This window comes from Chiloscyllium punctatum, chromosome 11 (assembly GCF_047496795.1).
Source record: "Chiloscyllium punctatum isolate Juve2018m chromosome 11, sChiPun1.3, whole genome shotgun sequence".
Classification (NCBI taxonomy): Eukaryota; Metazoa; Chordata; class Chondrichthyes; order Orectolobiformes; family Hemiscylliidae; genus Chiloscyllium; species Chiloscyllium punctatum.
Genome location: NC_092749.1, coordinates 62940233 through 62956819, shown reverse-complemented (window position 1 = coordinate 62956819; position 16587 = coordinate 62940233). Strand labels below are relative to the sequence as shown.

At 42.1% G+C, this 16587-nt stretch overlaps 1 protein-coding gene across 3 annotated transcripts in view; it reads left to right on the top strand.

The window, feature by feature from the left end:
* The window catches only part of LOC140483040 (clathrin heavy chain linker domain-containing protein 1-like), a 59693-nt gene extending 50393 nt beyond the window's left edge, over nucleotides 1–9300 (top strand). For all 3 annotated transcript variants that reach the window (XM_072580937.1, XM_072580936.1, XM_072580935.1), the window contains 3 exons: nucleotides 2814–3016; nucleotides 5158–5337; nucleotides 8686–9300. In XM_072580937.1, the coding sequence (XP_072437038.1) occupies nucleotides 2814–3016; nucleotides 5158–5337; nucleotides 8686–8894 (592 nt within the window). In that variant the 3' untranslated portion in view covers nucleotides 8895–9300. The remainder of the gene's footprint in view (nucleotides 1–2813; nucleotides 3017–5157; nucleotides 5338–8685) is intronic.
* The last annotated feature ends 7287 nt before the right edge of the window (nucleotides 9301–16587 follow it).

Genomic DNA, 16587 nt, shown 5'->3' with positions numbered 1-16587 from the left:
GGCGCCACCTCGTGCTCCCGCGAGGAGGTTGAGCAATTCATCAACTTTACCAACACATTCCACCCTGACCTTAAATTTACCTGGACCATCTCTGACACCTCCCTCCCCTTCCCGGACCTCTCCATCTCCATCAACGACAACCGACTTGACACTGACATTTTTTACAAACCCATCATTTCCCACAGCTATCTGGATTACACCTCTTCCCACCCTACCTCTTGCAAAAATGCCATTCCATATTCCCAATTCCTCCACCTCTGCCATATCTGCTCCCAGGAGGACCAGTTCCACCACAGAACACACCAGATGGCCTCATTCTTTAGAGACCGCAATTTCCCTTCCCACGTGGTTAAAGATGCCCTCCAACGCATCTTGTCCACATCCCGCACCTCCGCCCTCAGACCCCACCACTCCAACCGTAACAAGGACAGAACGCCCCTGGTGCTCACCTTCCTCCCTACCAACCTTTGCATACACCAAATCATCTGCCCACATTTCCGCCACCTCCAAAAAGCCCCCAACACCAGGGATATATTTCCCTCCCCACCCCTTTCCACCTTCCGCAAAGACCGTCAGGTCCACGCGCCCCTACAACCCACCCTCCCATCCTGGCACCTTCTCCTGCCACCGCAGGAACTGTAAAACCTGCGCCCACACCTCCTCCCTCACCTCTATCCAAGGCCTTAAAGGAGCCTTCCACATCCATCAAAGATTTACCTGCACATCCACTAATATCATTTATTGTATCCATTGCTCCCAATGCTGTCTCCTCTACATTGGGGAGACTGGGCGCCTCCTAGCAGAGCGCTTTAGGGAACATCTCCGGGACACCGCCCCGTGGCCCAACATTTCAACTCCCCCTCCCACTCTGCCAAGGACATGGAGGTCCTGGGCCTCCTTCACCACCGCTCCCTCACCACCAGACGCCTGGAGGAAGAATGCCTCATCTTCCGCCTTGGAACACTTCAACCCCAGGGCATCAATGTGGACTTCAACAGTTTCCTCATTTCCCCTTCCCCCACCTCACCCTAGTTCCAAACTTCCAGCTCAGCACTGTCTCCATGACTTGTCCGGATTTGTTTTACCTGCCTATCTCCTTTTCCACCTATCCACTCCACCCTCTCCTCCCTGACCTATCACCTTCATCCCCTCCCCCACTCACCCATTGTACTCTATGCTACTTTCTCCCCACCCCCACCTTCCTCTAGCTTACCTCTCCACGCTTCAGGCTATCTGCCTTTATTCCTGATGAAGGGCTTTTGCCCGAAACGTCGATTTCGCTGCTCCTTGGATGCTGCCTGAACTGCTGTGCTCTTCCAGCACCACTAATCCAGAATCAAATAATGTGCTGCAGACCCCAGCTTAACAGCCAGGAGCAGGGAAAGCCTGGGCTTCTGAACCAAGAAAGTCAAGGAAGTAATGTGGGAATGTAATGGAAAGAAATGGGGTCAGACAATCTGATAGCTTGTTATTTCAACAGACTAGTCCAGAGCTAGAGGGCATAGATTAGATTACTTACAGTGTGGAAACAGGCCCTTCGGCCCAACAAGTCCACACCGCCCCGCCGAAGCGCAACCCACCCATACCCCTACATTTACCCCTTACCTAATACTACGGGCAATTTAGCATGGCCAATTCACCTGACCTGCACATCTTTGGAATGTGGGAGGAAACCGGAGCACCCGGAGGAAACCCACGCAGACACTGGGAGAATGTGCAAACTCCACACAGTCAGTCGCCTGAGGCGGGAATTGAACCCGCGTCTCTGGCGCTGTGAGGCAGCAGTGCTAACCACTGTGCCACCATGCTGCCCACAAAGGTTTAGGGTGAGAGGAGAAAAATTTAAAAGGGACCTTGCAGTGGGTGGTGCATGTATGGAATGAGCTGCCAGAGGAAATGGTGTAGGCTGATGCAATTACAACATTTAAAAAATATCTGGATGGTTATATGAATACGAAGAGTTTAGAAGGATATGGGCCAAGTTCTGGCAAATGAGACTAGATTAGTTTAGGATGTCTGGTAAGCGTGGACGAGTTGGATTGAAGGGTCTGTTTCCATGCTGTATATCTTTATTACTCTGTGACATAGTAGAAATTAGGGTCTCCATTTTACTGCTGCCTTTATCCGATTGCCTAATACAATGAAGTAAGGAGATAGGATAAATTTTATTCCAGCTATCTCTATCGTACACTTGCCCAGTTTTCATTTTTGTTCACTTCAAGGGGGTGTGTAACAGGCAGCCAATTCAGTGCTCCATATGTTTATTCTAATATTGTTGTTTTGGAGCTAAAGATTTCCCTTGCATCAATCAAAGTTTTCTGGAGAAAATATTGTAATGTTGTGATAAATCATGCAATATAATAATAATGCAGTTTGAAGTTCTGGGTGCTATTCATCATTAAATATCTTTGTTATCTGATAGCTTGGCTGTGTATTCAGCATATTGGAGCTATTCATGTCTTGCAACTTCACAGATGATGAGCTCTGGTTAACTTGTCTACACAATATTCAAAAATATGCTAAAGTAAACAGAAATTAAGGGGGTGATACTCAGTTTTTGATGAGAGTTAATGCAAAATGAATGAAAGCAGACTGGCTCCCACAGCAAATTTTCTTTTCTGTTGGAGTCAGGCAGGTTGTACGGTCAGCTCCTGATCTGCTTATACGTACATGCTGTTGAAATTGAATTTCACCTCCTAAAATCCAATAATTGATAGCTCATTTTAGATGTAACAAATAGAATATATTTTGTTGTTTTATTGAAAATCCTTTTGATTTTTGATAAAATGTTTTCTTCCTCTTGTCATCTCTAGAGTAACGTGTTCTGAAGAATTGGGAGACTTGATTTACAATTATGGAGATACTGAACAGCGGAATATGGACACATGCATGGTCCTGGCTCAGATTGTCTACAATAAATGTGATGTGCACAAGAAAGCTGCTCTCTGCTTGTGCAGGTGCAGGCAGATTTCTGGAGCAATGGAATATATTCATGTCTCTAAAAAGTTCAGCTTGGGTAAGAGCTTGAGAAGGGATTACATTTTAGTCAATGTAATTAATAATGGAAAGGGAATTTAAATTAAAAGTTCCAGCTGAGTCATTAATTGTTCCAGAACCGCTTCTCTCTATTACTTAGCTTGAAGTGGAAATGTAGTCTATTGAAAACACTAATAGTCATAAATTTTAATATGTAAATTTTTGAATTTAATTGGTCTCAAATTGGTGTTTGATGTTTTAAAACTTTTGCAGAGATTTAAGGCTTAATTTTTGCATTGCCTGGGTATACCTGCCAGAACTGCATCACAGCAAGTATCAGAATAGTGAGAAGGTGGTAGAGTAAATATGACAATAGAGGAGGCATTGTGACACTAGCAATAAGGTGGTGTGGATACATGTATTCAACTCCCACCATGGCATTGGCAGAATGTAAATTTAATTAATAAATCTGGAATTAAAAGCTAGTGTCAGTAATGGCAGCCATAAAATCATTGTTATAAAAACGCAACTGCACCACGATTTAGTGTTGGGGAAGGAAATCTACTCTGTTTACCTGATCTGGCCTATTTGTGACATCAGACCTACAGCATTGTGCATCTTAAATACCCATAAATGGCCTAGCAAGCTAAACTGCTGTAAAAATATCAATAAGGAATGATATTGGATAGATCTCCTGACCTCAATGTAAGTGCTGAAAATGACAAAGGAACATCAGGTATTTTCAACTCTATCAAGTCCTCCTAACTAATATTGGGGCTTGAGTTGTACCTCAGCCTAATTAAGCATCAGGGAGTATGTGAGGACTGCAGATGCTGGGAATCTAAGTCGAAGTGTGGCACTGGAAAAGCATAGCAAGTCAGGCAGCATCCGAAAAGCAGGAGAATCGTCGTTTCGGGCATAAGCCCTTTATCCTCCTGATTAAGCATCAGCCTCACGTTGATATGCTCATGGAATCAGACCTTATAGATTGTATCCTAAACACCATCATCATCCCTGGACATCTCATGTCCCAGTGGCAGATAGGGTAGCTTAGTAATACCAATCCTCAATGTCATTGTTGCTAAACCGGATCTGTGACAGGTTGGGAGGGAACCAACGTGAGGGAGAAGCCTACTTGACCTTGTCCTCACCATACCATATATGGTAGATACATTTATCCAGGAAAGTATCGGTACAGCAACAACCACAAATTTCCTGTGGAGATGAAGTCCCTTCTCAAATTGAGTATACCATCCGCTGTGTTATGGGACACTATCACTGTGCTAAATAGTGTAGATTTCATATAAATCTGACAAATTGGGCATCCATGAGCTGCTATGAACCATCATAATCAGCAGAATTATATTCAACCAACCTGTAACTTCAGAGCTTGGCATAGTCCCCATTCAGCCATTACCATCAAGCCTGGGGATCAACCCTGGTCAATGAAGAATTTAGGGAAGCATGCCAGAATCACCAGTAGGCAAACATTAAAATGAGGATATTGATCCAATTTGGATTCAATGTTCTTTCTAGTCTGAGGAACTGGGTCCTTTTCACATGATTCAATATGTCTTATAGCAACATTTATGTGAAAGTTTGAATTTACTCAAGCAGTGAGCAAACCCTTCAGGTAGACGATGCAAGTGAACAATCCACCTATAGCAATTATCCATAGCCTTTCCTACTCCAAAAAGGAATTTAAACAGTCTGTATAAATGGATAGATTCATATCAATAAATTCATATAATTTTTCTGCCCAACTTCCTCAGGAGTAAAGCTGACCTCCTTGTCTGATGTATACAATTTTGAATCTCATTGTGTTGAGAAAAGTGATCCCGAACCAAACTATTAGAGGTAAAGAAGTTTATAGCACAGACAGAGGCAATCCTTCTCTTGTGCCAATTTGACAGTAGAGCAAATCAAAACTAACCCTGCTGTTCTCTACACATTCAAATTTCTTCTTTTCAACAGTTTTGTGTAGTTTTTTTTCCATAAAAGTTGCAAAGTCTGTTGAAACTGTTTCCTGTTGCAAATATTTAGAAGTTGAAGTTTATCTTGAGCAGTGGTACAAAATGGTATTCTCTTTATGATGCATTCTGGTACATGTTGGTTGATGTGTTGTCAGTCTGTCTTGCATTGACCTTTTCTAATTTCTTGTTTTAATTATTTTCCTGTAAGATGATTATTTATTTTTGATGAACAAGTGCCCAAAATCTGAGTTAATTCAGTGTCTCACTAATGAATGGAATGGAAACCCAGCAGTTCTCTCAACTGGGATTGCTGTATTGTGGCTGATTTCAAATGATCACGAGGAAACTGGATTTCATCTTCTGAAAGAAATATATGATTCAGGTCAAGGTAAGCAGACAGCTAGAGTCATTTAATTCCATTAACAAATTAAAACATTCCAATGCACTATTTAAGAGTTCGAGAATGTTTGAATCATTCAAATTGGAGAATTCAGAGCCTTCCACTGCAGCTACGTAAATCGTTCCCAAGCAAGGTTAGACCATTAAACACCTAGTTTAAGTCCTAAGCAATAATTCAAATGTCCCCCCAACTTAATATACACATCAATAACAATACTTTCCCCAGAACCCTTATACTCCCAAGACCCTGACCTCACATCACCCCTCTATCCCTGGGACCCAATATCCCCTGCCACATCTGGCACCCATCCTGGCACCTATCCTTGGGATCTGTAACTCAAAACAGCAAAGACATACACAAATATCCCCATCAGACCAGATTTCTCCCATCACCCTGACCTGTCCTAACCTGATTCCACGTCCTCCAAGCACCGGAACCTCATATCTATCTCATGTAGTTATTCTTTCACAAAAACTAGATACTGGACCTTAAAGTCACAAATTATGACAACTGACTTTTTGAAAAAGAGTACGTTTTTTGCCATCCCCCAAAAGTCCTGTATTACAAAAATTATGTTAGAATAAAAGTACAGTTTCATATTTCTAAAGGAGCCCTGATTGGAATTTCTTGTCAGAAATGTAAAGGTCTTTCACTGTGTAACAGAGAAGGAATGGACTGTAATTGCCACTCCTCAGAAAATCCAACCCATTAACTGTGTTTCTTTCCACGGTTGTGGCCTGATCTGTAAAGCTTTTCAAACCTTTTTTGTTCAGATTTCAGACTTCCGGTAAATGCAGTATTTTACTTTTGTATAAGTAATAGCAGAGTAATGGGTGAGCCAAACATCTTGTGAATCAGAATACAGCAGCAGAGTTATGGATAAACCTAAGTTTGCTCAATTATAAGGTGGGAGACCAGTGAAGAAAACTGTTGGAATAGTTGAGTCTGAAGATGACAGAAGTTTGCATCAATATTTCAGCAGCAACTGTGCTGATATGTTGTCAGAACTTAAACTATGTCACAATTTACTTGGGTAGCACAATGGAAATCTAACCTTACTATTCCCTGATACATCAAATTAAATATTTTAACGTAAGTACACAACAGAAAAGTGTAAGAACTAGGAGCAGGAGTAGGCAATTCAGTCCCTCGAGCTTGCTCTATCATTCAATACAATCATGGCTGATTTCATCTCAGCCTCATATTCACCTTCCTGCCCATTACCCAGAACCCTTCAACCCATTACTAATTTAAAAACCTGTCTTTCCTTCTTAAATTTATTTAATGTTCTGGCATCTACCACATTCTGGGATAGTGAATTCCACAGATTTACAACCTTTTGAGAGAAGTAATTTTTCCTCATCTCTGTTTTAAATTTGCTACCCCTCATCCTAAAACTACGACCTCTCACTCTAGATTGCCCTACAAGAGAAACATTCTCTCAAAAAAGCAAAGAACCGTGGATGCTGGAAAAAAGAAATTGCTGGAAAAATCATTAAGTCTGGCAGCAGAATAATTGTTTCAGATTCAGTGACCCTTCTTTAGAACAGAAGAAACATCCTCTCTAAACTTATTTTGTCAAACCTCTTTAGAATCTTATATACCTCACTACATCTCCTCTCATTCTTCTAAACAGTTTTTGCGATGCTTGCCTTGGGTGTAAGGTTATTTGCATTTCAAAACATATAGCTGTCTTTTCAAAACTGCTGCATTTGAGCCTAATTAGGGGTTTAAAACCATCCATTTCAGTCTACAATCTTAAAAAACACAAAACTAAAAAGACCCCATCCTTGCAGTTGAGAGTGAAACAGCATGATAAATATGTTTCTCTAAATAAAGCATCTAAAACAATGTGTTTTGTAAAGTTATAATTACTTATTTATTCTCATACTACAAGTTACATTTGTAAAATCCAGATGCTGTTGTCATATTTTACGTCTTTATCGATTTAGTGCGACACTTTCAGGGAATTTTGCATTCAAACTTCTCAAGTTTGAAATTCTCAAGTTTACACTTACCCAAGGCCAGAAATCTTATCCTGATTGCCATGCATATTCCTCAAAAAAGCTCTGGTGCCTCTGGGGTCCATTAGTGGCAGCTCCATGCTGTACTGTAAGAGGATATCTAAGGGTCTAAATGGGAAGTAGAAAATACATGTTTTCACTTCCACCTCAGATTGGATTCTCCTCAACTAGGAAAGGACAGGATTTTACAACTTTTGATATGTGCCCTTTACACATGTAGCAATGGATCTTTCCACCATGGCCCACAATCTCCCAAACTTTTAACAGCTTGTTTCAAATGAAGCAGAATACACCTTATAGGGCATTGACAGCTCAAAGATCTGCTACCAAGACAAATTCCAGGAAAAGAATGCAAGGTAGGCAGGCTGAGGTTGGATTTATGCTGACTGGGGCATTGAATGTAAGGCTGGATGAAGGTACAGAATAGAATAGGATTAAGTCATGGAAATACTGGTAAATAGGTAAAGGATTTTGAATTCAATGTTTTGGGAAGAGAACTATAGAATGTCATAATAGCTTAAAGTGATGAATATGTGGCATTTATTTGAGGACAATATGTGGATAGTGAGGTTTTAATCAATTTAGATTTTATGCGTTGAGAATTTTGGAAAATATGAAGGATAGTGAAGAAGGTGTTTGGTATGCTTTCCTTGATTGGTCATTGAGTATAGGAGTTGGGAGGTCATGTTGGGGCTGTACAGGACATTGGTTAGGCCACTTCTGGAATATTGTATCCAAGTCTGGTCTCTCACAAGGATGTTGCCAAGGTTGGAGTGTTCGAACTATCGAGAGAGGCTGAATATGCTGGGACTGTTTTCCCTGGACCGTTAGAGTCTGAAGGGTAACCTTATCAAGGTTGAAAGATCATGAGGGGCATGGATAGGGTAAATAGACAAAGTCTTTTCCCTGGGGTGGGGGAGTCAAGAACTAGAGGGCATAGGTTTAAGGTGAGAGGGGAAAGATTTAAAAGGAACCTAAGGGCAACTTTTTCATGCAAAGGGCGTTGCATGTATGGAATGAGCTGCCAAAGGAAGTGGTGAAGGCTGGTACAATAATATTATTTAAAAGGCATCCAGATGGATATGTGAATAGGAAGGTTTAGAGGCATATGGGCCAAGAGCTGGCAAATGAGACTAGATTAGTTTAGGATCTCCTGTCAGCATGGACAAGACATCTATGACATCTATGACTCTTATGACATCAGAGATCTTCTATGGATGAAAGTTCTGTTTACTGTACAATTTCAAGATCACAATAATAAGAACCAGATTTCTATTAATTTCTTCTTTATTGTAATAATTTACGTGTTTAGATGCCATGGAACGAACTATCCTTAATGACGTTAACTGTACATTGGAAGATTGGCAGGAGATTGCAGCTAAGTGCAGCACACACAACCACAATGAGTTGGCAGACAGCATTTTTACTGTGCTGACATCACAAGAAGGCGGAACTGTGATAAGAATTACAACAGAATCTGATAATGATGGTGCAAAATTAATAGAACATATTTTTTTGTAGCTCAGATTCTTACTTCAAATTTTACAGCGTTTGTTCTTCCTTAAAACAATGTTTTTAAAGCATTCCAACTAAAATATAGCAATTTTACTGAAATTTTACAATACATTCTTAAATTCATGTAGTTTTACATATAGTGGTTTTACATATCGCATCTTCGGGACATGCTCGTGTGCTTTTTGATAAATGGATTATTTTTGAAATGTTGTGTTGACAAACTCTGCAGTCAAAGTATGCACTCCAAGAAGACTCCACAAACAGTAAATAAATGAGTGATCAGACAATCTGTTTCTTCTGTCATGGATAAAGTATGAATGTAGTCCAGAACATTGGGAGAAGTTCTCACTGTTTCAGTATGCCATGAGATTATTCACATCCACATGAATAAATAAAGGAGATTTTGGAATAATTTCTCTTCCAGAAGATTGCATTTCTTTTTTTTAATAAATATTTTTATTGAAAAGAAAAAGGTTTTTCAGTTTTTTTTACAAAATTACAAAATTAATACAAAATAGTGTTACCACTTTACAATATAATAACAGCATCAATATAAAATTAAGAAAACTAACTACTAATGTACGCTACAAACTACCAAAACACAAAATAAGATATAAGAAAGAAGACTCTATATATAAAGAAAGACCACAGTATAGTACATAAGTAACAAAAAAAGGTAAATAAATAAGCATTCAAAATAAAATTATATCAAATCATAACAATACCCATATTTATATCAGATTCTTCCTTTCAGGGGCCCCTGAACCAACAAACATCATCCTCACGCCTAAACAAAGGCCCTAAACAGTATGGCCAATAATCTGCATCAGTGTAGTTCAAAAAGGCTGCCATGTTCTATAAAATAATTCCATTTTTTGGTGCACCATATTCGTAAGGAAGTCCAGGGGAATATGTTCTATAACTATCCTATACCAATTCGAAAGTCCTGGGGGAACTTTCCGATACCCAACTTATAAAATGTTTTTCCTCGCACAAAAGGAAAGGTTAGTACATAGCTTCTTCCCGTATGCATGTAGAGAAGGAAGATTTGGAAAGCCCAAGAGGAGAGACGCCAGGTCCAACTCAATCTCCGTTCCCAAAATCTTTGCCAAGGCATTCGTTACATTGTCTATGAATGTTATGGCATGTCCACAAACAATTAGTGAGAGTACTAACTTGTGTTTTACACTTAGGACACACTGGGGACGCTCCTGCCTTGAACTTTGCAAGCCATTCTGGTGCTATATGAGCCCTATGAAGTATCTTCAATTGAATAGCTTGAGTCCTATTACAGATAGAGATCTTTGCATTTTCCCAAACATCCTCCCTCATCTCTAAGGAGATTTCCATCCCTAATCCTTGAGTCCAGGTTTTATATGACCGTTCCATGACCTTCGATACCTTATTACCGAGCGAGTGATAGGAGTACTGACCGAGGGGGCACCCATCGGCCGAAGCACTCTCCTTTCCATATCTGATTTGTGCGGATTAGTCATCAATGTGGTCTTTTTTTGTACAAAGTCTCATACTTGAAAATATCGAAAAAAGTCCTTGCTAGGCAACCTAAACGTCTGACGCAATTTTTCAAAGGACATCATGTTCTCCCCATCAAACATCTCCTAAGCAGGAGATGCCTCTGGACTCCCAAATTCTAAATCCAGCGTCTGTCGAGCCGAGCTGAAATCCCAATGTTCCCACTATAGGAAAAAAAGGGGAGATTTTTTGTAAAATACCCTCGCCCTGTTGCATCATCTTCCAAGCTTTGATTATGTTTAGGACAATCAGGTTTTTACAATGATCCGCGATAGTTCTTATCTTCTCCATAAATAATAGATTGATGAGGGAGCATTTTGCTTGAGAAGCCTCAATATCCAGGCAAATTGATTGCGGATCACAAGAGACCCAATCAACTACATACTAAGGGAACTTAGTTGGTACCTCCTAAAATCTGAAAAATCTAGTCCTCCCCTTACTTGTGGAAGCTGCAAACTTATCTAATTTAATAAGCTATGATTACAAATAAAAGGGCCTAGCCAACCATAAAGCTTAGGCAGCTCCCGTCTTGGCAACATCAAAGAAGCATTTTCATGGGATATAATAGGCGAGGTAGAATATTCATCTTGACCAAAGCTATTCTTCCTAACCAGGATATCGAGAGATTTTCCCAGCATTGGAGGTCCTGCCTTATTCTCTCTAGTAAATGCGTATAATTAGCTTTATATAGCTGACCAAATACTGGGGTAATAAAAATACCTAAATAGAGAACACCTCCCAGTGACCACCGAAAGGGGAAGTAGGATTCATCCGCAAAATTGGATATGCTGGTAAGACCTCCTAGCGGCATGGCCTCTGATTTCATAAAATTAATTTTGTAACCTGAGAACATACCAAGTAAATTAACCACTTGAATTAAGCGGGGCATAGATATCAATGGATCATTTAAGAAAAGAAGGGCGTCGTCCGCATAGTCTGATTTTATGCTTACTCAATCCTACCTCTGGAGCCGTTATATTGGGGTCAGTTCAGATAGCTTCCACCAGCGGTTCAATCACTAGTGTAAATAATAGTGGCGAGAGGGGGCATCCTTGATGACAACCTGTGCCAACACTAAAGCTATCCGATCTTATGCCATTGGTAATCACTGCTGCTTATGGGTTGTTATATAACACTGCGACCCATTTGGTAAAAACCTCTCCAATGCCAAACCGTTCCATAGTATAAAATAGATATGGCCATTCCACCCAGTCGAATGCTTTCTCTGCATCTAGGGAGGCGACTAATCCCAGTATCGCTCTTTCCCTTTAATAGGAAAGGGTCCATATGCCAATGCTGGGATCCCATCTTGTCATCACTAGTCTTGACTTCCATATACATTGCTGCGTGATTGGAAATAGCTATATTCCCTACTTTACAAGACAATATTGAATTCAGAAAGGTCAAGGGGACAAAAATAAATGTATCGATTCTGCTATGGCACTTGTGTGGGTTAGAGTAAAAATTAAAATCTCTACCCTCAGGGCAAAGGCACCTCCACACATCTACCAGCCCCAACTCCCTATTCAGATCAGCCAACCACCTAGATCTCAGTGATATACCCGCAAAGCTCCTAGGTATCCTGTTGACCTCGGGATCGATAATACAATTAAAATCTCCCCCCTTTAATTATATGGTGCACCCCCGAGAGCCATCAGCTTGGAGAGTGCATCTGTTACGAATTTAAAAGGATATGCCAGGAGGCAATATACATTCAAAATCCCATACTCCTCTCCATATATTAGGGCTTTAAGTATTATACACTTTCTGGACTCATCCTTTTTCTGGCTTAACATTTGGACGGGAAGATTCTTCCAGATAAGAATGGCCACTCCCATTCTTGAACTAAAAGGTGAAAAGAACACATGACCAAATCCTCCGTGCTACAGCTTCAAATGCTCCTTATCAAGTAGATGTGTATCCTGTAAAAGGGCTACATCGACTCTTTTATAAGACTTGATAGTACCTTTTTCCTTTTAATTGGCGAGTGGCTTCCTTTGATATTCCAGGTGTACCATTTAAACAAATGACTAGCCATGATCATTCAAGAAAGTCTGAGACCCCGCCAGAAGGAAGAACCCCACTCAAAAAGCAATGAGTGGGAACCATAAACAATTCACATAAATTTAAAAATACAACCTTTAAAACAATTAAATCAAGACTACTAAGAACTTCTGCTAAAAATCATAACATAAGACATAGTTAAAAGGACACCTTCCCCCTTGTCCACAGGGGCACTCCGACCATCCAATAATCGCACCATAACACTTCCAGCTAGAGACATGCCCTCAGCCCAGACGTTGCAAAGTAAGATAAACAAGTACCAATATCTTATAATACAGAAATTAGAAGTGGGCAACCAACCTGCACCCTCCCTATTATTACCTAGGCATTCTTAACAAAACAGCAACATAAAATAAAATATATAAAATTACAATCACAGCAAATATTAAAGGAAAACTCAAAAACATCCTCCAACAACCAGATAAACCAAGCAAGTTATAAATAAGAGTTAAGAGAAAGAACACCCCACCCCCCCCTCCCAAGGAAGGATGGAAAAGAGAAAGGGGAAAGGAGGAGGGAAAAAAGGGGGTAAAATAAAGTAATTATCCATATAATTCAGGTACTTAAGTCTTTCAAAAAAATTATTTCACTTTTTCTGGCGATCTGAAGTTATACACAGACCCGCCGTGACTGAATCGCAGCGTTGCCGGGTATCTCATGGAATACTGAATATTTAAATCCCTTAGATGCTTCTTTACCTTGTCAAAAGCCTTCCTCTTGCATACCACAACTGAAGAAAAGTCTTGGAACAGCATTATTTTGGATCCCTTGTATATCATGGCTTGGGGATCCCTCCCCAAAATTCTGGAGGCCTCCAGCAACATTTGTTTTTCCCTGTAGTGCTGGAGTCGCACTAGGACCGGACGGGGTGCTGGGCTGATCCGGGCCTGCGCACAGCAACCCAGTGGGCCGGATCAACCCGCACCCGGCCTAATTCAGACTCCAGCTTCGGCAGTTTTGGGAGTTGTTGCTCCAAAACATCAACAAGCTGGCCTTCCTCCTCCCAATTGGGAAGGCCCAGCAACCGAATATTCTTCCGAAGACCTCGATTTTCGAGGTCATCAATATGCCCTTCTAAGGCCCAGACTCGGCGTTCCAGAGCCCAGACCTGACCCACAGAAGATTCAGCAACGGTCTCAGAGGCCGTGGCTCGTTGCTCTGCCCCCCCAACACGCTGCCGGAATTTCTCGATCTCTCAGTCATGATTCTGCAGCATGACCGAGATTGAATCCCACCTGGACCAGGTCTCTTCATTTGACACATCAATCTTCTCTCGGAGCCTGACAAATTCCAAGATCAGGCTAACCTCTGCGGATAAGTCCCCTGGGGTGGCCATGGACGCATCTGTTGCTGCGGGTCGAGGGGTCCTTGCCTGTTGCGAACTCCGTGATCCTTTACCTTTAGTCATTTTAGAATTATCAAACTGCTGGGTAAAAGCTATTTTTAGAAGTTTAACAAATGAGGGGAGAGTAGGTACCCCATTTTGTCCGAGTCCTGGGCAGTGGTCAGCAGACTCAGACCTACTAGTTTGCTGCCATCTTGAATCAGGTCGTGCTTCTGTGGTGGCCCAGTGTGTGGTAGAGAAGTCAATGGACCCTTTAATGGTGGCCCAAAGTGTGCCAAGTGCTAAATGGAGCAGTGTCTAGACACCCTGAGGCAACCACTTATAGATGTCACAAATTTGCAAAAGTAATTTGTAGAACGGAACTAGATGCTTAATCAGATCGGGGGCATCCTGGTGTATGTCCCGGGCCTCAGTGTGGGTCCATGGTTTATCAAGCGGCGTGTCAGCAATCATTACCCTGGGCAACTAAGGTGTGAGAGGGCTATCAGGGTCCTTGGGGATGCCTCCATCAAAGTTAGAATGCTGGTGTCGCCAGTTGGAGCGGGTATTGTAGTGATGGTCAGAGGTAGAATCAGACACAATGTGTGGCCTTGCCGCAGCACCATCCTTGGTGCGGCGTTGATCCTGAGGTGATGCAGGACGGCTGCCACCTGCAGTACCAATTTGACCGCTGTTCCAGGTGGCAGCAAAGGCAGTAATCTCACCTATGAGAGGTTTGGGACAGGGAATTGAAACAGGAATTTTGGAGTACTGAGGAGGATAGGGCGGTGGTGCAGTGGGAAGGGGCTTGGAAGAGGGAAGGCTTTCAGGAGGCTGATGGTGATCTTTATTCTTAGGGGGCTGATGTCCTTACTCCACTTTTTAAAATTTATCTAGACATTGGAGTATGTAATCTGTCCCAGGAGGGGTCTCTGTACCCACCCTCAATATTAGTCCACCAATAATCAATTTCCTCCAATTTAAATGAACCTGCATAAGGCCAATTACCATGGGACCACCTATATAAATCAGAAGTGAAAAGGATAACATAACAACTATCACCCGTCTCTTTCCAAACAATGCTGGCCGGTGACCTCGGGGGGGTGGGGGGGTGGTGGAGATAAGGGGGTCTCCTACTTGACCGTTGCCTTTCAGATCTTTACCATGGCTCTTTTGTGTCCTTTTTGAAGGAATGCAGGGATGCGGGCAGCCCTTCTCGGCAGGACAAGGTAGACCTGTCCCCGGGGCAGCCCATTGCCAGCAGGTTTTGAGTTCTGTGATCCCATTGACCTGTGCATTAATGAAACAAGAACAAAGACAAACCAGAGAGCAAGCAACAAGTATAGGCACCCTGGTCAATTCCTCAAGGTCGGCACGGTGGCACAGTGGTTAGTACTGCTGCCTCACAGCACCAGAGACCTGGGTTCAATTCCCACCTCAGGCGACTGTCTGTGTGGAGTTTGCACATTTTCCCCGTGTCTGCGTGGGTTGCCTCCGGGTGCTCCGGTTTCCTCCCACAGTCCAAAAATGTGCAGGTCAGGTGAATTGGCCAGGCTAAATTGCCCGTAGCGTTAGGTGAAGGGGTAAATGTAGGGGAATGGGTTTGGGTGGGTTGCGCTTCGGCGGGTCAGTGTGAACTTGTTGGGCCGAAGGGCCTGTTTCCACATTGTAAGTAATCTAGTCTACAGAAGCAAATAAGATTCTGACAGCATTCTTTCCAACCCCCTCTTCTTGCTGCAGCCTCATTCCCCAACCTGGGATCAGCTTATTGGCTCGGGGAGGATCATGCAGTCAGCCAAATGTGTAATTTAAAAACTGGAAAGGGTGAACATTCCAACTTTTGTCACGTCACAGGGTTCAGCCTGCAACCTCAGCGGGAACACCCAACGGGTAAGAGATTCACACCAGACATACTCCCAAATGAGCACCACAGCCTAGGTAGTCGTTACCAGTGTCTAGACTAGAGTGGTGCTGGAAAAGCACAGCAGATCAGGCAGCATCCGAGGAGCAGGAATATCGATGTTTCAGGCAAAAGCCCTTCATCAGGAATATTCCTTTAGTCTAAATGGCCTAATTGCATCATGGAGGACTATATTATTGGAGTTCAGAAGAATGAGGGGTATCTCATAGAAACCCATAACATTCTAACAGAAAGAGACATAGCAAACCCAGGAAGGATGTTTCTGAGGAATCCAGAACCAGAGATCACAGTCTAAAAATATGAGATAGGCCATTTAGACTAAAGGAATATTCCTGATGAAGGGCTTTTGCCCAAAACGTTGATTTTCCTGCTCCTCAGATGCTGCCTGACCTGCTGTGCTTTTCCAGCACCACTCTAATCTAGACTGTAGTTTCCAGCATCTGCAGTCCTTGTTTTTACCTAGTCGTTACCAGTCTCCACTCCGACGTTAGGGCCCTGGCGGTCATGTGGGGGATTTCCCCTCTTAGCTTCAGCTCAGGCTCGGTGCTATACACTTTTACCTCCTGGTTCAACAGGGTATGACTCAAATGGCAAACATGCACTCGCACACAATGACACCAATGTGAGGTAACCAAATCAGTTTCGGTGAGAACCCTGTAAATAAGGGGAACTGCCAACTACATCAATTGTTGAAGAAATATCTTTTGAATAAATCTCATATGCAGACCTTGAGTTTTGACAAGTTTATTTCATGATATATCACGGGGAGAGAGACAGGGACCAAGACGAATGAATGGTCCTGAAGCACTCCAACGAGTTACAGAGTTCCATGGATCTTTATGGTCTTACAATTAGCT